The sequence below is a fragment of the Danio rerio genome, chromosome 20 (genome assembly GCF_052040795.2).
Source record: "Danio rerio strain M-AB ecotype USA chromosome 20, GRCz13ab, whole genome shotgun sequence".
NCBI lineage: Eukaryota > Metazoa > Chordata > Actinopteri > Cypriniformes > Danionidae > Danio > Danio rerio.
In genome coordinates, this window is record NC_141040.1 from 522,415 (window position 1) to 548,424 (window position 26,010).

The 26,010-nt window shown below is 39.9% G+C and overlaps 3 protein-coding genes across 4 annotated transcripts in view; 1 reads left to right on the forward strand and 2 right to left on the reverse strand.

Moving 5' to 3' along the window:
* The first annotated feature begins 2,041 nt into the window (after positions 1–2,041).
* Positions 2,042–26,010, forward strand: part of nt5dc1 (5'-nucleotidase domain containing 1) — a 58,657-nt gene continuing 34,688 nt past the window's right edge. The window contains exons 1-6 of one of the 2 annotated variants that reach the window (XM_087297724.1): positions 2,042–2,441; positions 5,263–5,354; positions 6,587–6,680; positions 7,356–7,465; positions 9,768–9,847; positions 9,938–10,019. In XM_087297724.1, coding sequence (XP_087153850.1) covers positions 9,836–9,847; positions 9,938–10,019 — 94 coding nt within the window. In that variant the 5' untranslated portion in view covers positions 2,042–2,441; positions 5,263–5,354; positions 6,587–6,680; positions 7,356–7,465; positions 9,768–9,835. 2 annotated transcript variants of the gene reach the window in all.
* On the reverse strand, positions 10,248–14,457 carry col10a1b (collagen, type X, alpha 1b). Its single transcript, XM_087297984.1, has 3 exons — positions 14,250–14,457; positions 13,785–13,908; positions 10,248–12,602 (listed from the first exon to the last, which is right to left on the reverse strand). The coding sequence occupies exons 2-3, from the start codon at positions 13,891–13,893 to the stop codon at positions 10,732–10,734; spliced, it is 1,980 nt and encodes a 659-aa protein (XP_087154110.1). The 5' UTR covers positions 13,894–13,908; positions 14,250–14,457; the 3' UTR covers positions 10,248–10,731.
* The window catches only part of lats1 (large tumor suppressor kinase 1), a 777,671-nt gene continuing 777,160 nt past the window's right edge, over positions 25,500–26,010 (reverse strand). The window contains exon 7 of the transcript XR_015517620.2: positions 25,500–25,526. The gene's annotated coding sequence lies outside the window, so the exon portion shown is untranslated. The remainder of the gene's footprint in view (positions 25,527–26,010) is intronic.

Sequence of the window (26,010 nt, forward strand, 5' to 3'; positions counted from 1 at the left end):
TACCTGATGCCCTCTAACGGCGACTAAATGAACAACACAATTTTCCATGCATCTTTGGACGCCTACAAAACCTAATAGGTTCAGTGTATTTTACTGGAGGTACTGGGATTGATTTATGTCAGCTGAAAGCACGACTGTTATATAAGACATATGGACCGCAGCTATTCAATAAACACAACATAAATTAGTTACATAATCTTATCTACTGTCATTTTAAGTGGCATATTGTTAAAATGGTAATATTTAAAAAGTGTAATCAACTAACATGTATAATAGCAGTATGATTTATTTATTATTAATCATTAGGTAAATGTTTGACCATATTTGTTAATATTACGGAAGTGAATATTAAAATATGATATATAATATAATATAATCAAATATAATAAAATATAATCAAATATAATATAATATAATATAATATAATATAATATAATATAATATAATATAATGTGTTCAGTAGTTAATCCTCTCCCCTGTGAGTGTGTGATAAAGACTGTGAGTATAAGAAATACTTGTGTGTAAACTGACTCTTGCCATAAATATAGGCGTATGTGTTGGAATAGCATTAAGAAAAAAATCATTCATTCATTAATTTTTTTTGGGCTTAGTCCCTTTATTAATCTGGGGTTGCCACAGCGGAATGAACCGCCAACTTATCTAGCATATGTTTTACACAGCAGATGCCCTTCCAGCTGCAACCCATCCCTGGAAAACACCCATGCACTCTTTCACACTCATACACTACGGACAATTTAGTTGATCAGTTCCCCTATAGCGCAAGTGTTTGGATTGTGGGGGAAACCGGAGCACCCGGAGGAAACCCACGCCAACACGGGGAGAACATGCAAACTCCACACAGAAAAGCCAACTGACCCAGCCGGGGCTTGAACCCGCAACGTTCTGTGAGGCGACTTTGCTACCCACTGCTCCACCATGATGCCCTAATAAAATAATAATAATAAAAAGATGTACATGATTATAAATGTGAATCATTTAGGTGCTGTAATAGCTCATTAATAGCTATTTGTTGGTCTTTATTTAACAATACAAAATAGTGTTGTCAAAAGTATTGATGTATTGATACATATCGAAACTGAAAGTTTATTTCCCCCCTTTTAAACTTTTATTCATTTCTTGAATGTAGCTGTGCATTTACTTTCCCTCAGGTTTTTTATTCCCCCAACATTCCTGTAATTTATTTATTTATTTACTTGCCTGCACTATTAATTATTTTTATATTTTTTTATGCAGGAATTATGTGGATTCTTATATACATTTATTTATTTATTTTCATATTTCTTTATTTATTATTTTATTTATGCAGGAATTTAAGAATTTATTTATTAATTTAATTATATATTTTATATATTTGCATATTTATTATTTTATTTATGCAGGAATTTATGGATCTATTTACTCATTTAATTATATATAATTAATAAATAAATATGCAAGTATATAAAATATATATTTTTTATATACTTGCATATTTATTTATTTATTATTTTATTTATGCAGGAGTTTATTCATTTATTTACTCATTTAATTACATATTCTATTTATTTGCATATTTATTTATTTATTATTATATTTATGCAGGAATTTATGGATTTATTTACCCATTTAATTATTTATTTTATTTATTTGCACATTTTTATTTTATTTTTTTTTTTTATGTAGGAATTTATGGATTTATATACTAATTTAATTATATATTTTATATATTTGCGTATTTATTTATTATTTATTATTTTATTTATGCAGGAATGTATTACTTTATATACTCATTTAAAAACATATTTTATATTTTTGCGTATTCATGAAATGTTTTTGCAGTTTTTGTCCTCAATACTAATGATGTTTTGAATTTATACTTGCATGCTATTTTAGATCTTATATTTAAAGAAGCGTGGTAAACAACACCGGGGCCGTGCCACAAGTTCAAAACGAATAGGCGAATATAGTCAACTTTACCGCACTTCCAATAATTCCGTGACATTTTCTTCGCGTTATTACGGTAAAACACCCGGAAATGTGCGCCTATTCGGAGTATTCCCCTTTAGATTCGTGCATGCAAGCATGACACACAGCTCCGTGCTGTCCGTAAAACCGGAGTCTCCGCGTTAAACACGCGATTAGCGGATGCGCGCACCCGTGACACCGTTTCCGTAGAAACGCGGCGTGTAGTCTTCGTGACATTGTTATCCCACGTGTTGCAGAACAAGCGAACCCATCCATCGCAGACTCCCGCCACCGACAGCTCCGAGTCGTCGCTGTCACCGCAAGACGACACGACTCCGCAAACCTCCCCGCTGCCGTCGTCCGTTTCTCCTCGAGCCCGTACGATGAGTGAATACTTCTCGCTGTCGGAGTGTGATGTCATCGGCTTTGATCTGGACCACACGCTCTGCCGATACTATCTGAAGGAGACCTCCAGGGTGAGTCTCATCCTGTACATCATGACATAACCGCGTTATAGCGCGTGCTCTCAGGCTGTAATGAGTGTGTGGACGCTGTCATCTGTGCCGTCTCGCCCTGCAGCGGAACAGCGCTGTGATGATGAGCCAAAGCTAACCGACAGGCCTGCTGTGTGCGAGATGTGCTGTATCTGTCATATTAGGACAGGGCTGAGCTGTTCATCTTCCCATGGGGCCACCTCAGAATACTGGAGGGTTTATATATTCGCCCCAGACGTTCACCATCGTTATATGAGCACTTCCAGCGTTATGGATGTGACTTTTGCAGTAAAATTGATTAAACTATGAGATTTAAATGCTGCATTTTAGTGACATTTTAAGCAGACGTTTTTTTTTTGTCATCATAACCACACTTTATTATGTACTAAATTTGCAATAAAGAAAAATTAAAACAAGACACATTTATAAAATATTAATTAATTACATCATATATCATTAGGAAAATAGCAATCTGTTAAAGTTTTAAAGTAAAAAACTGTAGCCTACTGTCATTTATTAGACAAAAAACAAACTGACCAGCACATTTAACCGTCCTCAGCCACAATTTGGCCATTTCAATAAAAACTACTAATTAAAACATGATAATAACAAAAATAATGAAGACTTCAGAATGTTTCTAGCCTCTTAGGTGAAAAAAAGACACACATTCTGATCTCATATATGAATCATATAAATAAATAACGAAGCGATTTATTAAAAAATTACATTTAATATTTATTGTGAAATGAAAAATACATACTTTAATAATGATGATGATGATGATGAAGAAGTAGGATATTGTTTATTTTTTATTTTTTGAAAAGTCTACTTTTGGCGAGGCAGTGGCGCAGTAGGTAGTGCTGTCGCCTCAAAGCAAGAAGGTCGCTGGTTCGAGCCTCAGCTCAGTTGGTGTTTCTGTTGTGTGGAGTTTGCATGTTCTTCCTGCCTTCGAGTGGGTTTCCTCCGGGTGCTCCGGTTTCCCCCACAGTCCAAACACATGTGGTACAGGTGAATTGGGTAGGCTAAATTGTCCGTAGTGTATAAGTGTGTGTGTGGGTGTTTCCCAGAGATGGGTTGACGCTGGAAGGGCATCCGCTGCGTAAAAACTTGCTGGATGAGTTGGCGGTTCATTCCGCTGTGGTGACCCCGGATTAATAAAGGGACTAAACCGAGAAGAGAATGAATGAAAGTCTACTTTTACAGTTTGACATGTGAAGCACTGCAGAATGCTCTAGCCAGCAGGCCCATGTCATATACAGTACAGATACCTCATAAATAATCGACTCTAAATTAAAAGCGTATGCTGTGTTTTTTTTTGTTTGTTTTCACAAGCTTTTTCTGCTTATAAATAATAGGTCACCTATAGCTTTCATCATGAGCCACGGCTGCGCTCAAAATGACATCAATGTTTTCAAAGTGCACTGCGAAGGGAGCACAATAGTAAACATGAAGAGCGCTAAAACTGAACTGTAGAAATACTCTGATAGCAAATTACACCTAAGAGAGAATACTTTAATGCTTTTTTATTTTAATGAATCTAAGTTTAAATGTTAGAATGCTCTAAATGAAAAGGGCATAGGGGGGATAAGTGGGAATAGAACACAGCCAGGAACTATGTTTCTAACTACAGCTCTAGAGGTGTAGAAGTTTGTGATGCTGTTTGCGAATGTTTGTTGGAAAGATGGATGTGGGAAACGCTAAATCAATGAACTATGTTTGTAACGACGCAACTTGCGAACTTAGTTGGCTAACGATGGTTTTTGGAAACACCCCAACTCGAGAAACACAACACTTCGGTGGACACATGCCTTAAAATTTCATATGCTATGTGTTTTTATGTCCTTATAATGATGCTGGGTGAAGCAGTGGCGCAGTAGGTAGTGCTGTCGCCTCACAGGAGGAAGGTCGCTGGGTTTCCTCCGGGTGCTCCGGTTTCCCCCACAGTCCAGACACATGCGGTACAGGTGAATTGGGTAGGCTAAATTGTCCGTAGTGTATGAGTGTGTGTAAATGAGTGTTTGTAGGTGTTTCCCAGAGATGGGTTGCGGCTGGAAGGGCATCCACTGTGTAATAAGGTGCTGGAAAAGTTGGTGGTTCATTCCGCTGTGGCGACCCCGGATTAATAAAGGGACTAAGCCAACAAGAAAATGAATGAATGAATGATGATGCCACCCCAGAAGATCCTCGTACAATTGTTTGACCTTATTCTTCACATCTGAGTTGGAGCCACTGATAATAAACCTTATTGGCTTGAGACTTCCGGTCTCATTCACTTCCATTCATTGTTAGCCATGGAAAAACAGCTCGGTGTGCTGTCTGATGATGCAAATTGATATTTTATAATCATATTATTTTTGTTTTATATATCACAATAGTCAATATATGGACTTATCGCATAGCATTTAGTCCTTAATCATTTTTAGTGATGTGGTATATATCGATGATGTTATATTGATGTTCTAGTATTATATAATAAGTGGTATAAAATGGTCTTAAAATGACAATAATATTGTTTATCGCAATCTGTTTTGGTACAATATAGCCTACAACAAAAAATAGATGTTATGACAGGCCTAATATAATAATATATAATATATAATATAATAATATATAGTCATTAACGTACTTATCTGTATAGTAGCTTCATCATTTTCTGCCGTTGGTTATTCCTAGTAATTTCTCCCATAGGAAACATAGTCTGAAAACACTTCCACATTGCAGAATAAGCTCGACTTTAAATGCCAGGCCTATGGCTGGATCTTCATGTCAATAATGTCTCCTTTTCTTCCTCTGTTTTCTTCAGCTGATCTATGAGAGCTTTGCACGGTATCTGGTGGAGCACAAGGGCTATGATAAAGATCTGCTGCATCTAACACCCGCCACTTGGGATTTCTGGTGAGCTGCGGAAACAATGCACACACACACACATGCATGCACGCACGCATGCACACAAACACACACACAGAGTTATTAGACTGACTAAGAAGACTTGCTTGAAATCCTGCTCCTCATACCTGGACTTCATTACTGATTAGCTGTGTCATTCCTAGTAAATTGCTAATTGTTAGCTCATGAGGAAAGATGCGATAGTTCATCTGAAAGTGAAAACTCTCTCCTTTCACTTGGCATAAACCGGTTTGACTTTCTTTCTACTTCTAAACATGAAATGAGATATCTAGAACAAAGCTGGAAACCTGCAACCACCTAGGGAGGTGTTCCAGGTGCTACACGCCTGCTTTTGAGTGAAGGTCTTGGCTGTTAGATCGCCCCCTGGGGGCTGGCTGCAGCACAAGACATAAAGCCCGCCTCCTCCATGTTAATAAACGAGATTTGAGCCCAAATAAACAAAACAATAATTACGCTTGCAATAAAATGTCCCGAAATAAAATTCTGGTCAATCAAGGCGCTGGTTATCAGCTGATGTAGGTGCAGATCTTCATTATTGTAAATGAAGGATGATCAACATCAACAGCCTGAGTTATCAAGACATCTGTGCTGCCCATTACATTACAAACCACAGGAGAGGGACAATTCTCCAGCAGGATAGCGCTCCTGCTCATACTTCAGCCTCCACATCAAAGATCCTGAAAGCAGAGAGTGCTCCAGGATTGGCCAGCCCAGTCACCAGACATCAACATTATTGAGCAGGAAGGAGGAGGTGTTGAAGATGAACACAAATGAACTCTGAGAGTCCTGCAAAAACGCTTATGCCTTTCATATGAGCCACTTCTGATGCCAAATGATCAACTTATTACTCGTTGTTCTTGAAACTTGGATAGTAGACTTTTGTCAGGTAGTGTAGTCCATGTAATTGTGTACACCATGATTTTATGTGAAATTCCCTTTACTGTGTGATATGAGTAAAAACTGGTCATGAATGAATATTTTCTCAGTCCGAATGAGTCACGTCAACACTTAACAAGCGGATAGCCACCATGCTTCAGAACTGGAGGATTAAACTTGAAACTCTTTCTACATCTCCAAAAAAATGTCAAGCAGGCATTGGTGTCAGCATGAAAATAAATCATATGAGGTTAAAGTCAGTTGAGTATGTCCATGATCTTGTCATTTATGGGTTCATATCACCCTAGTATAAGCCTGTTTGTCTCTGTTGTTCACAAACACAGTGTCTTGTTGTCATGTGACCAGTTTTAAAGGTCTTGTGGTGGACCTTGAGGAGGGCAACCTGGTCAAGCTGGCAGAGGATGGCACCGTTTTGAGGTCAGTCGATTTTAATATTTGTAAATGATTGATCAGCAGTAAAATTCATTGCCACTTCTTTCTAGAAACTGGTTATTTTTTCGTACGTGTATGTGGAAATACAGTTGAAGAAGAATTATTCCCCCTCCTGTGAATTGTTTATTGCAATCGTCAAATATTTCCCAAATGCTGTTGAACAGATTCATTGTTCACAGTGTGTCTGATAATATTTGTTCTTCTGGAGAAAGTCTGATTTGTTTTATTTGGGCTAGAATAAAAGCAGATTTAATAGTTTTAAACTCCATTTTAAGCTCAATATTATTGGCCCCTTCAGCAATATTAGTGTTGGATTGTCTCCAGAACAAACCACTGTTATACAATGACTTGCCTAATTACCCTAACTTTACCCTAATTACCCTAGTGAAGCCTTTACATGTCACCTTAAGCTGAACACTAGTGTCTTGAAGAATATCTAGTCTAATATTATTCACTGTCATCATGACAAAGAGAAAATAAATCAGTTATTAGAGATGAGTTATTCACACTATCATGATTTGAAATGTGTTGGAGAAATCTTTCCTTTAAACAGAAATCGGGGAATATACATGAGGGCGAATAACTCAGACTTCAACTGTATGCAGAACTGCTCTTGACCTGTTGCCAAACTGTTAATCTGTGTTAAACATGTTATTGCAGGGCAACTCACGGCACGAAAAACCTGAGCACAGATGACATCGTAAAGCATTACGGCCCAAAGCGAGAATGGAAGCATTTTAATAGCCTCAATACTTCGTACACTCGATCTGGTAAGGCTGTGCTCTTTAAAGGGGTAGCTCACACAGAAATGAACATTTTCTGCTAATATACTCACCCACGGGCCGTCCAAGATGTAGGAGACTTTTATTTTGTTCAGTAGAACATTAAAGAGGATTTTGAGCTGAATCTGCGGGGCTTGGAGATTCATATGATGATTTATGGTTCAGTCATTCAGTTTCCTTCAGCTAAGCCCCTTTATTAATCAGGAGTTGCCACAGTGGAATGAACCACCAACTTATCCAGAATATGTTTTACACAGTGGATGCCCTTCCAGCTCCAACCCAGTACTGGGAAACACCCATACACACTCATTCACACACACTACGGCCAGTGTAGTTGATCAGTTCCCCTATAGCGCATGTGTTTGGACTGTGGGGGAAACCGGAGCACCCGGAGGAAACCCACACCAACATGGGGAGAACATGCAAACTCCACACAGAAACACCAACTGACCCAGCCGGGACTCAAACCAGTGACCTTCTTGCTGTAAGGCCATAGTGCTAACCACTGAGCCACTGTGCTGCCCTGATTAATGTTTATTGAGATTAAAAATAAGTACAAACGAGTCCACATGAATAGCCACGCCTCCTGATGACACACTGGAGTCTTGTGGAGCGAAATGATTGGTTCCTGTAGGAAATTAAACATTATTTGCAATGTTATTAGCTTCATTTACAGCCTGGTCAAACAGATCTGTACGAATGTAGTTCGAAAGATTAAAAAGCACCAATATTTATCAACAAACTGCGTCACCTGACTTTCTGTTCATGAGTCATTAAAGACACCGGCCTACATTTGCACATGTGTCGATATCTGTTATGATCACCTGCGGTCTAGGGGCTGCAGATAGATGGTAAATGCACCTTTACTCGGACTACAATCCTGACACAATATGGACTACAAATCCTGTCATGCACCTTACACACACACCTGTTCCGGGTTTGCATTGATTACACACACACACAGCTGGGAGCTGCTCGAGGACTGATTACGAGGACTATTTATACACCACATTTGCACGCACACTTTGCTGAGTCTTGTTTGGCTGTGAGCATTACGACATGTTTTCCCCTTGTTTAGCCTAGCCATGTTTTGATCCTTTGCTTTGCCTGTTTGATTTTATTCCATATACTGCCTGTCCCGACCATTCGCCATTGTGACCATGATTTCTGGATTACCTGTACGTACCGATTGCTCCTGTGTTTGACCTTTGCCTTTGTTTAAATAAATGGATCCTCAAGTCCGTTATCAGCGTCACAGTTACTTTGACCAGGCTGTGGATTGAAGCTAATAATATTGTAACTAATTGTCTTTCACAGACTATTGAATCTAAAATACAATAAATCAGCATTCACTGCCCTGATATGAATCACCTAACATCACGAATTGAGCCCAGAATCTTCTTTAATGCGCTACACTCTCTGAAATAGAGGTACACAAGCGGTCACTGGGGTGGTACCTTTTACCTAAAAGGTAAGCACTTGTACTTCAAGAGTCCATATTGGTACCCCAAAAATATATATTAGTACCTACAAATATTAAGAGGAACACTTTTGTACTTTTTAGGTACTAATATGCAACCTTCAGGTATTAATATGGACCTTTAGGTACAAATTTGTACTTTTTGAAAAGGTACCACCCCAGTGACAGCTCGCGTACCTTTATTTCTGAGAGTGTACTGAAGAAAATAAGTCATCTACATCTTGGATGCCCTTTGGTTGAGTAAATTAACAGGACATTTCCATTTTTGGGGGGCGAAGCAGTGGCGCAGTAGGTAGTGCTGTCTCCTCACAGCAAGAAGGTCGCTGGGTCGCTGGTTCGAGCCTCGGCTCAGTTGGCATTTCTATGTGGAGTTTGCATGTTCTCCCTGTGTTCGCATGGGTTTCCCCCACAGTCCAAAGACATGCTGTACAGGTGAATTGGGTAGGCTAAATTGTCCGTGTGTGTGAATGTGTGTTTGGATGTTTCCCAGAGATGAATTGCAGGTGGAAAGGCATCCGCTGCGTAAAACATATGCTGGATAAGTTGGCGGTTCATTCCGCTGTGGCGACCCCGGATTAATAAAGGGACTAAGCCGACAAGAAAATGAATGAATTTAGATTTTTGGGTGAACTTTGCCTTTAAGCTCGTCACTTTTATCAATAAAAACAATCACAGCATAACACTTATTTTTCCATTTATTTGATTAGTTCTGTAACTATTACAACTATAATTTGTATTTTTACAATTGAATCTTTTCATTTTATTTTCAAATGACCTGTATGGGTGATTTGGTGTGCTCGTTTGTTGCAGCAAAATACTATTTTTACGACAACTACTTTGACCTGCCCGGCGCTCTTCTCTGTGCCAGAGTGGTGGACATGATGAATAAGGTAAAGCAGCTCATATCTAATGCAGATCAGAGGTGCTGTTCGTTAATTAGCTGTATGGTGAATGTTAATGAATGTTGTTTTTTATTCTAGCAAGGAACTGAAATCACATCAGACTTTTGGAAAGACATCGTCGCAGCCATTGATCATAATTACAACACATCTGCATTTCGAGGTGTGTAGACGCAACACTTATCACCTATTTACTACGCAGTCCAGGTTTTCTGGAAAGGTCTTATGCTTGTTTATCAAAATGAAACATTACGATTTCAGTCCATGCTAATGACATTTTAATGTATTCAGGAAGTTATCTTAAGATAGTATTGCTTATGTAGTACAACGATTGAGGTACAGTGAGTAAAGTACTGAGAACTTCCCTTACAGTGAACACAAACCGCAGGACTGGCACTAAAACTTTATTTGTGTTGAGTATCATAATGCACACACTGTGAGATATTACAGAGTTAAATGAACAAACAAAACAAAAACAACTCACAATTATTATATTTATTCACTTTGATTGCAAACCTGGCTCACACAATGTGTCTTACAGAGGCGTGGTGAACTAAGAGACTTCTTCTAAGCATACTAAACAGGAACCTGACCAAACATGAGCTCGGGGAAAGGAAACGTAGCACCATTTCAATATGTAATCATCAGTTTGGGTTTGAGGGAGATGCTATTGATCTGTTGGCTAATTTACTGGACGATTGTTTTCATAATAATTTATTCATCGTTACTTCCATATCTAGAATCTACAGGCAAATTTCTGCAACGAGTTATGATTTTCTCTTCTGCATGACTTCATCTCGGGGCCTCATGAACAAGAGCGTAAACGCAGAGCACTTCTGAAATGTAAAGGTTGAGGTTTTCTTGGGATGTGTTTATCACGTTGAGGCAATCAAAAACCCAGAGAAAGAACAGTGGACGTTATCGTCTGCGTAAATGCCGTTGGACTGGTCATCTGGAACCTGGATGTAGACTGTGTCGTGGGCGTCCAGCATGAGGACAGCACTGCCAGACATCTGGTCGAGGAAACCCTTGTTGTACTCATCGTAAGAGAACAGGACTGGCTCTTTGTTTTTGTAAAGTGCTACCAATGCGTTTGCTCCATTGACATGCATATGGAAAGAGAAGTAATACAGTCCTGGAACCTGGCAGGTGAATATGCCGCTGTGTGCATCATAGTGGTTTTCTCCATTGTACACGATCTGGTTGAACACGATCGGTGTTCCGGCATTAGGATAAGCTGTGGTAAGAAGAGCTGTGAATGCTGACATGGGTGCCTTCATCAGCTCATGGCTAACAGGCATCACCATCTCGTGGGATTTAATTGGCATGCTCTTCTCGTGGTGGTAAACAATCTCGCCTGGGGGGCCAGGTGGTCCGGGAGGTCCTTGTGGACCTGGAAGACCATCTTGACCTCTGGCACCAGGGATACCAGGAGGACCATGAGGTCCAGAAATTCCCTTTGCTGTGAGCCCTGCTGGGCCAGGGGGGCCTGGAAGTCCAGGATGACCCTTAAGACCGGGTACACCTGAAGGTCCGGCTGGGCCTGGTGGTCCTGATGCTCCAGGCATGCCATTTTCACCTCTGCTACCTGGTGGGCCTTGATGTCCTGGATGTCCTTTTTCACCTGGTGGCCCTTTGCTACCTGGAATACCTGGAGCACCAGTGAATCCAGCCTCACCCTTGGCACCTGTGTGCCCCATATGACCCTGTGGACCTGGAGGACCAATTGGACCAGGAATACCAGGTTTTCCTGAGAAGCCTTGTGCTCCTTGCTCACCCTTTGCACCTCTTGCACCGGGAGCCCCAACCATACCAACATCACCTTTAAGTCCCTGTGGACCTGCTTCTCCCTGGAATCCCCTAGCACCCTGAGGACCAGGTGGACCTATTGGGCCAATAGCACCTGGCATGCCTGTGTGGCCTGTTGGCCCTGGTTCTCCTTTTTGACCTGTTGTACCTGAGGTTCCTGGCACTCCCCGGTCTCCTGGCATTCCAGGTGATCCTGGTTTGCCAACACCAGGCAGACCTGGAGCACCTGGCTGCCCTGAGGGTCCTTGAGGTCCTTTTTGTCCGATTTGGCCAGGCATACCTGGAGCTCCATTCTGGCCGGGTTTTCCTGGTGCTCCTATTCCAGGTGCCCCTGTGTGACCTTTTGGGCCTGGCATACCCATTGGACCTGGAGACCCATCTCTACCTGGCATTCCAGACTTTCCAGGCTCTCCAGGAAATCCAGATGGTCCAGGTTTTCCAACTCCAGGCTGGCCAGGCTGACCTGAAGGACCTTGAGGGCCCATTGGGCCAGGACCGCCAGGTTTTCCTGCATAACCATGCCCAGGTTCTCCCTTCTGGCCTGGCAATCCAGGAATTCCAGGATGACCCTTTAGGCCAGGTTCTCCACGTGGGCCCATTGCTCCAGGCATCCCATGTGGTCCAGGCTTCCCAGGAGATGAAAGGCCAGCAGGTCCAGGGCTTCCAGGTGATCCTGGTGCTCCTCTCGCACCTTGAGGTCCAGCTGGGCCTGGTTGTCCCTTTTCACCTGGATATCCAGGTGCGCCTGATTTTCCAGGTGCGCCTGGGGTTCCAGGTTTACCAGGTGAGGAGTAGCCTGCTGGACCTGGTGGTCCAGGTGGACCCGCTGGGCCCATATGTCCAACACCGTTCTTTCCAGGACTTCCAGGCATGCCTGGTGGGCCAGGGGGTCCAGGTGAGCCTGGAGAACCCGGAATACCAGGTTCACCAGCAACAGCTACAAAGATAAAAGAAAGATAGTTCAGATAAAGCCACACATAAGAGTGCAGTATAAATAGAGTCAGCCACATGTGCAGTAAATACAGATACATTACGTTTGCTAATGGTTAAATGTGTCTGTATATGGAGATTTGATGTTTTCCTCCATGTTCCTCACTGACCAAGTGAGATCTGAACACCAATTTGGAAGCAAAAAGGTTCAAATCAACCAAATCGGCTTTTTAAATTGAGGGATTTTTTTAGGGTGTTTAAGGGTAGCGGCCCAATTAGGTGATGTAAAAACAGTGACAGTACATGATAGTTCCTCAGCTGATCAGCGGTCAGCAGCTGCCCACAGTAGTCAACATTTGAAGCAGATCAAAACATTTGCTCAGAGTTGTCCTAAAACTATTGAACACCCATTCTCGTCTTAGGACAGGTTTGGAAAACCTTTCAAATCCATTTCAGATGTTGGCTACTTTGCACTAGTATATTTCAGCACACAGTATGCCGTTTACTTCGTCATGGTCAGAGAGTCACAGTTAGATTGGATCGTCTGACTATCTGGAAAACAATAGGCACATCCTTTATTTCAGTCTGACAGAGTGCCTGTCTGGAAACCAGTGCTAGTTTATCACCACAGCTCATTTTGGGCTAGCGGGTTGTATAATGTGGTCACGTCTGTTTTGAAGATTTCACGTTTTCTCTGAGTAGTAAATTGTATAAGATTAGATGTGAGGTATTCTGGGGATTATTCCTATGTGATGCATGTTGACTGCATACTCATATACATACAGACATGTCCAGACAGACGAGGACAAACTGTTCTCCCACTGAAGAAAGAAAAACTACAGTGCTCACTGAAATAACTTGCAAGTGAAATGAAATGATTAATCAAAAATGAGAATGAATATTAGAAATTAAGTCCAAATTGTGGCTCAACAGAAGCATTTACCTAATGAAACTGGAAGGGTGTTGAAGAGCATCATTCAATCTGGATATGAAGATTGTACATGTAAACATTTTTTATATCATTTTCCCAGTGTGTAGGTTGAGAAATGGCAGCTTTATGGCAAAGAATAGACTCATTTCATTGCATTTATAGTGAAATACATGAAGGCTGAGAAACATTTCAAATGGCTTTTGCATCTAAAACTCTTCACACAGACAAACACACACACACATCTAAAATGAAACTCACTGTGGGATTTAGTAGGATACGGCTGTTTCTTCACATGATAGTATCTGTCAGGGGTCGCCTCGGCCAGCACCACAACCAGAAGAAGAATGCTTGTTACTCTGAGGTCCATTTTCTGAAGCTAAGCCTGTGAAGAGAGAGATGACGAAACATGAGCGCTGAAGAACAACCCAGAGCAAGCACATCTCTTGCCTATTAAACACTGAAAGTCATGCAGATATTTAACACCAGTGATCTCCACATATCTGAACATGCTACAAAACTCCATTAGGTAGGATAAGGCACACGTGTGTTTACTCGGGAAACCTCCCCATTTAACTTGCTAAACTTGGCTGAGGAACACAATGAAGCTCATGCAGAGTAGCATCTAGAGACGTCCTCCTCCCCCCGTCCCAGCAGCGTGTGATGGTCCCGCACAGTGTATAGTGAAGCAGCAGAGGGCCACAGAGAGCGAGCGGCTCTACCCACCGGCAGGCTGGAGCTCCACAAGTCAGGGGTCGGGCACTTCTCCCGGCCAGTCGTTGTGTTTTGTAAGTTTCCAGTCGGCGCGTGGAAGTCCTGTTCACAGCAGTGCATTCGGCTATTTATACCAAACTTTCATCTCTGGCAGCACCCAGAATCTCCCTCCCTCTGTGATGTCAGCTGTAATGAAGGGTGTGCTGCTGTCCCTCTCACTCCATTGTAGATACTTTTATTTATTTTTTTGCAGAATTCAGTCGTTGACATGATTTTTCAGTTTCGAATTTTGCTTTTATTTGGTTTTTAAGGGCTAATAAATTAATTAAAACACAAGCAAACTTAAAAGATGTTGAAGAAAAGTTTCTGCAGGATTTTAAGAAGTCTTAAATCTCAAAAACTGCATTTTAGGCTTTCAAATAGGTCTTACATTTACTGAAATATTATGTTGTTGGTGTTAAATCTTTTTTTAAAACAGGTCTTAATTTTACTTGCTACCAAATTTGGCCAAAACCCACACAATCACCAACACTCATCTCAATAAAACTGTAAACTTTTTATTTAATAAGGTTATTTTTAACTCTGTTCATCATGATGGTTGAATTATTTTCCTTGCAGTAACATTTGTTTAAACGTTTCGCATGTATTTACTGCTGAAGACACTCACCTGGACAGACTGTTGTGCATATTTAGTTTATTATAGTTTTTAAAAGTTTTTCACAATTATTTTAAAGGAAGTTTATGTTGGAAAAAAGTGTAAAGATACAAGCAGAGCTTGCTTGATTTAACACAATATTTAAAATATTTAGCTAAGAAATAACATCTATAAATACTTATATAGTATTTTTTATTATTATTGTATTATTAAATGCATTAAATTATAAATATATGTGTGTGTATATATATATATATATATAAGTTTTTTATTTGCTCTATCAAAAAAAATAAAATAAATAAATAAATATATATATATATATATATATATATATATATATATATATATATATTTATTTATTTATTTATTTTTATTTTTTTCATTTTTTTTTTGATAGAGCAAATAAAAAACTTCGCCCTTTAAGAGAAATTTCATTCCTAATGGTCTTAAAAATGTCTTAAAAAATCTTAAATTTAACTCTGTGAAACCTGCCGACACCCTTTACTGATAACCCTTTATATATACATATATATATATATATATGCTGTACAGTGGAAGTCAGAATTATTCGGCACCCTGTTTATTTTTTTCTCCAATTTCTGTTTAATGGACATTTCTTCAACACATTTCTAATCATAATAGTGTTAATAACTCTGATAACTGATTTATTTTCTCTTTGTCATGATGACAGTAAATAATATTAGACTAGATATTCCTCAAGACACTAGTGTTCAGCTTAAAGTGACATGTAAAGGCTTCACTAGAGTAATTAAGGTAACAGCAATCATGATTAGTACATGTAGTAGAAGTCCTCAAATAGTATAGCTTCACGTTTCCTAATGAGCTGATGCAGATGTCGGCAGCGTCGGTGTCGTCCTCTGCTCAGATTATCTGCAGGACTGTGTTTGACAGCAGAGGGCAGACTTGAAGTCTTTTTCTTGTTGTTGTCCTCACGTGGGAACTCTGGAGTCCACCAGCCACAGGGTTCATGATTAAGGTTATTTTGAGTGTTTTGATGACAGGAAAGTGTCAGAGGAGCAACACTGAGTTTGGTGCTTGTAATTATGGTTAATACACAGCTGTCAATTATGCGTTCCCATCATTTCCCCGTGTCCAGTTGAACTCACTATAAAGATGCAGGCCTTTAGTGGTGCTGTGATAACTCATCAGCAGATACTGCTCATTTTGTTTTGTTTATTTTTTTAGTTATTCTTCAGTGTGTTTGAGACAGAAATAATTCAGAAAGTCAGAATTACTAGGCCTTCTGTACATTTTTTTCCTTAATTTGTTTAACAGAGATTTTTTCAGCACATTTCTAATCATAATAGTGTGAATAACTCATCTCTAATAACTGATTTATTTCCTCTTTGTCATGATGACAGCACATAATATTAGACTAGATATTCTTCAAGACACTAGTGTTCAGCTTAATGTGACATGTAAAGGCTTCACTAGGGTAATTAGGGTAAAGTTAGGGTAATTAGGCAAGTCATTGTATAACAGTGGTTTGTTCTGGAGACAATCCAACACTAATATTGCTGAAGGAGCGAATAATATTGAGCTTAAAATGGATTTAAAACAATTAAAAACTGCTTTTATTCTAGCCCAAATAAAACAAATAAGATATTATCAGACATACTGTGAACATTTTCTGAATCTGTTCAACATCATTTGAGAAATATTTACAAAGAAAATGTACAGGAGGGCGAATAATTCTGACATCAACTGTATATTGTTATGTATCCCGTGCATATTTCTGTAGTATCTGATTTAGAAGCTGCTCACTTTTACAACCCGACTGCTGACCAGCAGCTGAATCTGCATCCTTCGGACAATCCAAACCCATAAAACACCAGACCTCAGAGACAGACGTCTCTCTCCCTCTCTCTCAGGCAGTTTCAGATGCTCTGCATGTTTACTTCTCTTTTTCATTCAGTAAAAAACACTCGTGTGGCTCAGAGGACGTTTGCTTTTGTTTATTTATATCCTTTATTTTTCAGCACTGAGAGAATACAACTTTTTTTAAAAAGCAGTTACGTTTGTAAACAGGACAGTGTGAGAGTATAAGGATCAGGAAAGTACTTTGCATGCTCTCCTGTTCTCGTGAGTTTCCTCGGGGTGCTCTGGTTTCCCCAACAAGTCCAAACACATGCTATAGGGGAATTAGGTGAGCTAAAATATCTGTAGTTTGTGTGTGTGTAAATGAGTGTGTATGCTAAATGAGTGTGTGTTTGCGGTTCACTCCGTTGCAAAGTTCAAGCTGACCTGTGAAATCTCATCACTCGACTGCGTGAGACCAATCGAGGATCAAAACATGGACAGACATTTAACACATGGAGCAATCACTCGCTTTTTAAAACGTCTAATCATCTTGTTTAACCACGCCCCTTTTCGCAACGCCATACGACGGAATTTTGCAAGCTCAAACTCAAGTGTGACTGTGACACAACACATGAAAATGAGTGCTGGATAGCAGCAGTGAGGAGATCGTAAATTAATAAGGATGTGAGGATGTCGCCCGACTGGCTTTTTGGTTTCTTTTCTTGTGCATCCAGCCACTAGCTCCCCATCTGAAAGAGATTATAGAGGGTAATGTAATGTGGTCGTAAAACTACACAATTAGTAATGCTGCTCATGTGTTTGAATAATGATGGCTGGTTCTTTTACTTAAAGCTCAGATTTGATCATCATCATTTGTGTTGTTGACAGAGTTTGAGGTGTACACCTTACAGATGCTGATCTACCTTTACCATTGCACACACTTTAACGCCCCATTCACACGGGGCTTCAGCCTCAACGCTTGACTGAAGGCGTGTCTGAAGTTGTGGCTGACGTGATCATCATAGCAGCGTCAGCCAATGAAATTCAGTCAGCAATAGGCCACTGTCTAGCTGGTGTATTTGCATACAGTGATTTGATTGGCTGACGCTTCTGTCTGCGCTTGAAAAGTTGAGCTAGTCCCAACTTCTGCAGCGAGCAACGCCTCTGAAGCGGCATTGACGGATCCACAATGCAGTTCAGCAACGCCTGATGTCACCCATTCGAAGTGAATGGGAAGCGTTGACGCTGACGCCTAGTGTGAATGGGGAGTAACAGTTTATTTATCAAGTTTAAGAGTCTCTTTAACGCTCATAAGAGAAGATATTTTTGTTTATTTGTTTTGTTTATTGTTTATGACTATTAAACCTATTTGCTTAAGTGATGTTGGTAAATTTAAAAAAAGGGGTTAGATGAAACAAAGTAAGCCTAATATTCCTAAATATTTTATTAAATAATATTCAATAATTATCAATATAATGATATGAAACATAATATTGTTGAACCTATTCAAAAGTATCAGGTTTAGCTGTGGGTGTTATTAAAGCGATACTACGCAATATTAAAATTTAATAGGGTTTAATCTTCTACTCTTGATTCGAGAAGCAGAAGCGAATCAGACAGGCTTCCCATAATGAGTCCTGGTGTGGTGGAGTTTGGGGTTTTGCCGTCTGGTGAGGTAATCTACCTCCTGTCTGATGTGGTCTCCTGCTCAACTTCTGTATTCTGTGGAGAGAAGGCGCTGGAAAAACGTAACGCTCATTTACACAGCTTCTATATATAGCGCAAACACCCACCGTCAACTTCCACATGTAATACCAGGCCATTCCCATATGTTTGCTTTCACTGTTGCGGTTGCGTAGATGCATTGGGCTAAACCTATTGTCTAACCATACACAAAGCCTCAAGCTAGTAGACTCTCAATATAGACGTGTCTTTTGCTGTATGTAGAGACTCACAGACATCATTTACAAGCACAAATACAGAGATGAGCTCGTGTTTTTAGCATTCACACAGATTTATTTCTCTATTTAAAGGAATATATTGTGAGGGAAATATTGTATTATTTTCACTTTCAGAAGAAATAACTCAAACAGGGCTCTGGTTTAAGTCCCGGCTGGGTCAGTTGGTGTTTTTGTGGAGTTTGCATGTTCTCCCCATGTTGGCGTGGGTTTCCTCCAGGTGCTCCGGTTTCCCCCGAAGTCCAAACAGATATGCTATAGGGGAACTGATCAATTACACTGGCCGCAATGTATGGGTGTTCCCCAGTGCTGGGTTGCATCTGGAAGGGCATCCGCTGAGTAAAACTTATGCTGGAATAGTTGGTGGTTCATTCCGCTGTGGCGACCCCTGATGAATAGAAGGAAAATGAATGAATGTGCTTCTTTTGAAAGGGAAAACCTGATTGAAACAGCAATAACCGGATGATGTTCAGTACTGGCTCGTTCACGCTTAGATGTGCTTGCCTGGTTATTTTTCGTTTAGCTGGGAAGCGGATCGTGCCAAGCACAAACAGCGTAATGAAAGGCTGATGAGCGTGGAGAAGCTAAAGATAAAAGGTCGAGATAGATAGATATAAATGAAGCATTTTAATAAAGCCGGCGCACCACTAAACAGCGTTTGCAATTTTATGGCTGGTGGGATCGAAGGAAGAGCATCAGGCAGAGAGAGTCGCTGCAATTACAGGGACCAGAATCCAAACTCTGCCAAATGACCGCTGGAAGCTTAACCCAGGCATTACACACACTCAGAATAGGAACTGAGGCTCGGAAATGCCACCCACTCCCGGCTTTCAGATATTACGACATTAGTGATCAGGATATGCTCTTTTAATCAGATGTTTATTTGCGTTTCGCTCGGTTTTCTGTGTCTTTCCTTAATAGGCACTGACATCGGGTTTTGCAGCACTTCAGAGCCTCATCCATCTTTATGCAGGGTTACACCGTGAGACATCTTCCTCGGTTCACTGTCTTTACTCACCATCCAGTTTCTAAACACCGGCCTGCCACACACATGAGCGTGCCCACCCAGGTCAAACAGGGACCCATCATGTCCTCAGAGTATAACTCCTTCCTAAGGGCTGCTTGGCCACGAGTAACATGACTGGAAAAAGCTCAGGCTCTTATGAGCTCTTAATTGGATGTTGTTTATTAGACAGAAACAGGACTAAATGTCCTATTTTTTAACAATAATATCAGTAAGTCCAGCTGAGTGTGCTTTTCAGGAAATGAGTCGAGTGACAAACATATATGTGTATATATATATATATATATATATATGTGTGTGTGTGTGTGTGTGTATATGTATATATATATATATATATATATATATATATATATATATATGTGTGTGTGTGTGTGTGTGTATATATATATATATATATATATATATATATATATATATATATATATATATATGTGTGTGTGTGTATATATATATGTGTGTGTATATATATATATATATATATATATATATATATATAAAATGCCTTAGTGCAACTGACTTTAGTCAGACTGACTGACTTTCAATAAGCAAACAATGTGCTGTACTGTATCTAATATGTAGCTCTAATGCAACACTAATAAAGCAGTGTAATTGTAACCTTTCCAAATATTTATCCTTTTATTTTCATCTTAGATTCTTTGGTATAAAGAGTGCAGAACGGTTATCTTGTCAGACAAAAGACTGACTGTAAGAGTGTGTTAGAGTCGAGAACACTTAAAGATAGTGTTGACACCTCTTGTTTCCCAAAATGGATACTTCAGATGTCCAGCAGCCATCACTGGCTTGTTTCGTGTGCCAGGGCCATCGCTGGCTGATGCACGGCTTTTGCATCCTGGGACAATTAAAGGGACAGTTCACCCAAAACATTGTCACATTGACACGAGGCTGTTTGAGTTTATGTTTTGGCAACACCAAATAAGTTATGTGCGCCCCTGTTTTACTGTCAGTTGTTTATTTGAAAACTTAAATGTTATAAAAGCTCAGCTAAAATAATGACAATATAATAACTCATCTCTAATAACTGATTTATCTTCATCATGATGACAGTAAATAATATTAGCCTGGATATTCTTCAAGACACTAGTGTTCAGCTTAAAGTGACATGTAAAGGCTTCACTAGGGTAATTAGGGTAAAGTTAGGGTAATTAGGCAAGTCATTGTATAACAGTGGTTTGTCAATCTAAAACTAATATTGCTGAAGGGGATACTAATATTAACTTTAAATGTCTTTCATTTGCTTCATTTGAGTTCAGCTGTGTTTGATTGCACTGACTGGCTTGATCAGGAAAGCCACACACCTGTCTATATAAAACCATCACGAGTTCACCCTTAGCTGATGATTGATTATAAAGCATGCTTAACATGCTGTCCTGGGAGAGAGCCCTGAGCTCATAAGATCCTCGAGCCTGGGGCTCCCTCCCAGGCGAGAGGGGAGTTTGAAATCAGGTAGATCTGAAGGAATTGTCTGATTGGTGAATCATAAATTGGATAATGCGGGACCAGCTGTGATCACTCATAAGCAGATGATCCTCTCGAAATTAGTTTATTATTAAACTTCACTTACAGCTCACAATGCACATCAGGGCAAATGAGAATCATGGGGTCAAAGGAACTGCCTGAAGAGCTCAGCTCCCTTCGTTTGACGAGTGTGAGTGCTCTGAATCATGCCCAGGTGCGGTTCAGTTGGCCGGCGCTTGTGTGGTTGAAAGAGGTGAGCCAGAGCACAGTTCACTTGGGATTTTGCTCAGTACGCTTGTAGTATGAGTGCAAAACGTGCCTGAGACAGCTGCACCTTCAGCAAACCTCCTAATACCTGCAGCTCGAGGACGTTATGAACATTTAGAAGCGTCAAAAGTGCTGGATCTGTTCAGCGAAATAGTCATAGCATCTCAAACCACTAAAATAACACAAAACGATATTACTACAACAATCTCCACTGTACGAAGCGAGAGCGCTGCTCTTCCTGACTGAGCAGTCGCATCATTGATGATGTAATCGTGTTCCTGCTGGGAAGGTAAAATACAGAGTGAGTGCAGCCTGAGGGGGAGAGGGCACAAGGGCACAGTGATCTCCATAATCCTTAAATGAAAGACGTTTAGGACAACTAGAACACTTCCTAGGGCTGACCAACTGCCCAAACTGAGCTATCGAGGGGAGAAGAGCCTTGGTGAGAGAGGTGAAGGAGAACCCAAAGATCACTGTGGCTGAGCTCCAGAGATGCCCTCCACCAGTCAGGGCCTTATAGCAGAGTGGCCGACACATGGAAGTTTGCTAAAAAACACCTGGAGGACTCCAAGATGGTGAAAAATAAGAATCTCTGGTCTGGTGAGAGCAAGATTAAACTTGTCCTTAATTCTAAGCGGTATTTGTGGGGAAAAGCAGGCACTGCTCATCACCTGTCCAGTACAGTCCCAACAGTGGTGGCAGCATCATGCTGTGGGGCTGTTTCTCAGCTGCAGGGACAGGACGTCCGGGTGCAGTCGAGGGAAAGATGAATGCGGCTAATTGCAGAGATATCCTAGACCGAAACCTTCTACAGAGTGCTCAGGACCTCAGACTGGGCTGAAGGTTTACCTTCCAACAAGACAGCACACAGCTAATATAATGAAGTAGCTTCATGACAACTCAGTGACTGTTCTTGAATGGCCCAGCCAGAGTCCTGAGATAAACCCAATTGAGCATCTCTGAAGAGTCCACCAATGTTTACCATCAAACCTGACAGAGCTGGAGAGGATGTGCAAGGAGGAATGGCAGAGGATCCCAAATCCAGAAACCTGTTGCATCTTTCCCAAGTTTGTATTACATCAAGAGAGGGCGTCTGCTAACACTGAGCTAAGCCTCTGAATACTGAGGAGCATGTGAGTTTTTCTGTTTTAATAAAACAACAGTTCTGTAGGTATTGTTTTAAAGTCAGAGTATCACATCTCTGCCGTGTCCAGCCAGTGGTCATGTGTTCCTTCTCTTTGGAAATATTGTGGCAGCTGCAGTATAGCGTTGGAGAAACACACGGTTGACCCTTAATGAGAGGCTGTCCAGTTGAGTCAGGCCACCGTGGAAAGACCCAGCTCACCGTTTCGAGGGTCACCATGAAGGCTCGAATTATTCCTGCTTGAATAAACCAATAGCTGGCTAGCCGAAATGCTGTAATTGCCATAGGCTCTAAAATGGTCCTGTAATAACCATTGGTAAAGGCGTTGGTTGTGTGGTGGGTTCAACATCAATTTTAGCAGAGTTAAAAGAGAAGCTCCACGTAATTTTCTGCAATGTGTCTCTTTCTCTCTAAATCCCTGACGCGGGCTGAGCTTTTTTACTGGTCAGTTCGTGCTAAAGACAATTATGTTTATTCATCATGGCTATCTACAAAATATATATGAAGGGCAAGTTAAGGCCACAATATGAGATAATGACAGCACATGACATTAGACTAGATCTTCTTCAAGACACTAGTGATCAGCTTACAGTGACATGTAAAGGCTTCACTAGGGTAATTAGGGTAAAGTTAGGGTAATTAGGCAAGTCATTGTATAACAGTGGTTTGTTCTGGAGACAATCCAACACTAATATTGCTGAAGGGGCCAATAATATTGACCTTAAAATGGCTTTAAAACAATTAAGAACTGCTTTTATTCTAGCCCAAATAAAACAAATTTCTCCAGAAGAACAAATATTAGAGGAAACACTGAGAACAACTCCTGATTCTGTTTAACAGCATTTGAGAAATGTTTGAAGAAGATAAATATTAATAATAATTTTGACTTCAACTGTTTAATTTTGACTACTTATGCACTGACAATTTATTAAAAGCTTTGTGATAAATGTCCAAATCCTAAGAAATAATAATTATTATAATTTCAACTAGTGAGCCAAGCGTGTTTTCTTGCACACGATCCAACCAGTGTTAATATTACACATTATTGATAATGCACCTTATTATCTGCTAATTTACTACTTGCAAAACACAGCATTTGTGGTTTTTAAAATACACATTGAAAGTTTTTCCAACTCAGTTATGCGCAAATGTTTTTTTTTTCATACTTTTCAATATTGGCGTTGCCATCAACCGTTTTTTATGCGCATATCCTAAATTGCTGGAAGGAAACATAGCTATTGGCAACTCCATTGGCTATATATTGACATCGGCGACTCTGCTGTGTTTTAAATGGGATTGTTTATGCTTGAAAAAATGTAAAACAACATGTATATATATACAATTTAAGTCAGAATTATTCACCCCTCTGTTTATTTTTTTCCCCAATTTCTGTTTAACGGAGAGCAGATTTCTTCAGCACATTTCTAATCATAATAGTGTTAATAACTCATCTCTAATAACTGATTTATTTTCTCTTTGTCATGATGACAGTAAATAATATTAGACTAAATATTGTTCAAGACAGCTTCTATACAGCTTACAGTGACATTTAAAGGCTTCACTAGGGTAATCAGGGTAACTAGGCAGGTTAGGGTAATTAGGCAAGTCATTGTTTATTGATGGTTTGTTCTGTAGACTATCGAGAAAATATAACTTAAAGTGGCTAATAAATTTGACCTTAAAATAACTTTTAAAAAATTAGGAATTGCTTTTATTCTAGTCGAAATAAAACAAATAAGACTTTTTCCAGAAGAAAAAATATTATCAGACATACTGTGAACATTTCCTGAATCTGTTCAACACCGTTAGGGAAATATAAAAAAAATAAATAAATAAAATAAAAGGGGACGAATAATTCTGACATCAACTGTGTGTATATATATATATATGTATATATATATATATATATATATATATATATATATATATATATATATATATATAATGTCTTTGTACATTTAAAAAAATTATAATAAATTAGGAAATTATCCGTGGCAAATTTAATATAATACAGTTTTGCATATTCACCTTTGGCCCACCACCCTCAATCAACTTCGGTGTTGGCCAAAAGTTTGGGCACCAGGGTAGAATAATTGCGTGTCGGCAGCAACTCTTATTATTCACTTTTCACCTGGTATTGCCGAACTGCATTGTGGATCCATCTGTGCCACTTCAGCTGAGTTGCTCGATTCAGAAATTTGGAATATGTCAACTTCTGAAGAGCCAACGGATGCGTCAGCCAATCAGATCGCTGTATGCAAATACCCCAGCTCAGACAGTAGGCGATTGTGGACTAATTTCATTGGCTGACGCTGCTATGACGATTGCATCAGCCCTAACTTCAGACACGCCCTCGGTCAAGCGTTGACGCAGAAGCCTCGTGTGAATCAAGCATTAGAGAATATTTTTATATATCAAAGGGATAGTTCAGCCAGAAAAGAAAGCTTACTCTGTACTTACTCTCCCTTAAGTTCCTTTCTTCTGTTGAATGCCAAAGAAGATATCGTGAAGAAAGCCACTGACTTCCATAATGAGAAAGACAAGTTCTATGGTAGTCAGTAGCTACCTTTCCATCCACCTATTTTTATTGTGCATTTTGGTGCATTTTGCGAATAAAAATTTAGTTGATGGAAACATCAAGATGCGCATCAATTTTGAAAATGCGCATAAATAACATGTGCGCATAACTGAGTAGGATAAACCTTTTATTTGATAAGAAAAGATGCGCATAATGGTAAACATAAACAGCTACAATATTTGGCACCAGTTAATCAGGAAGTGACGATTTTGTTCTCTTTGACTCGTTGAATGGAAACGTTGCTTTATTCGCACGTCTTTTATGCGATAATCGAGTTTTGCGCATAATAGCTAGCAGAAACATAGCTAGCATTTTTGAAAATTCTTCATTTTGTGTTCATTCATTCATTCATTTTCGGCTTAGTCCCTTTATTAATCCAGGGTCGCCACAGCGGAATGAACCGCCAACTTATCCAGCACATGTTTTACGCAGCGGATGCCCTTCCCATCTCTGGGAAACTTCCATTCACACTCATACACTACAGACAATTTAGCCTACCCAATTCACCTGTACTGCATGTGTTTGGACTGTGGGGGAAACCGGAGCACCTGGAGGAAAGCCACGCAAATGCAGGGAGAACATGCAAACTCCACATAGAAACGCCAACTGACCTAGCCGAGGCTTGAACCAGCGACCTTCTTGCTGTGAGGTGACACTACCTACTGCGTCGCCCCCATTTTGTGTTCAACAGGAGAGAAACTTGAGTGAGGACTGCTCATTTCTGTGTGAACTATCCCTTTAAGATATTCATATCGCTTCAAAACAACAGGAAATCAATCACGTCTACGATAAAGTATAAATAAAGTGCGTGCATCTGCTTCTGATTTTGTTTCTAGTAAACCCTGTTGCT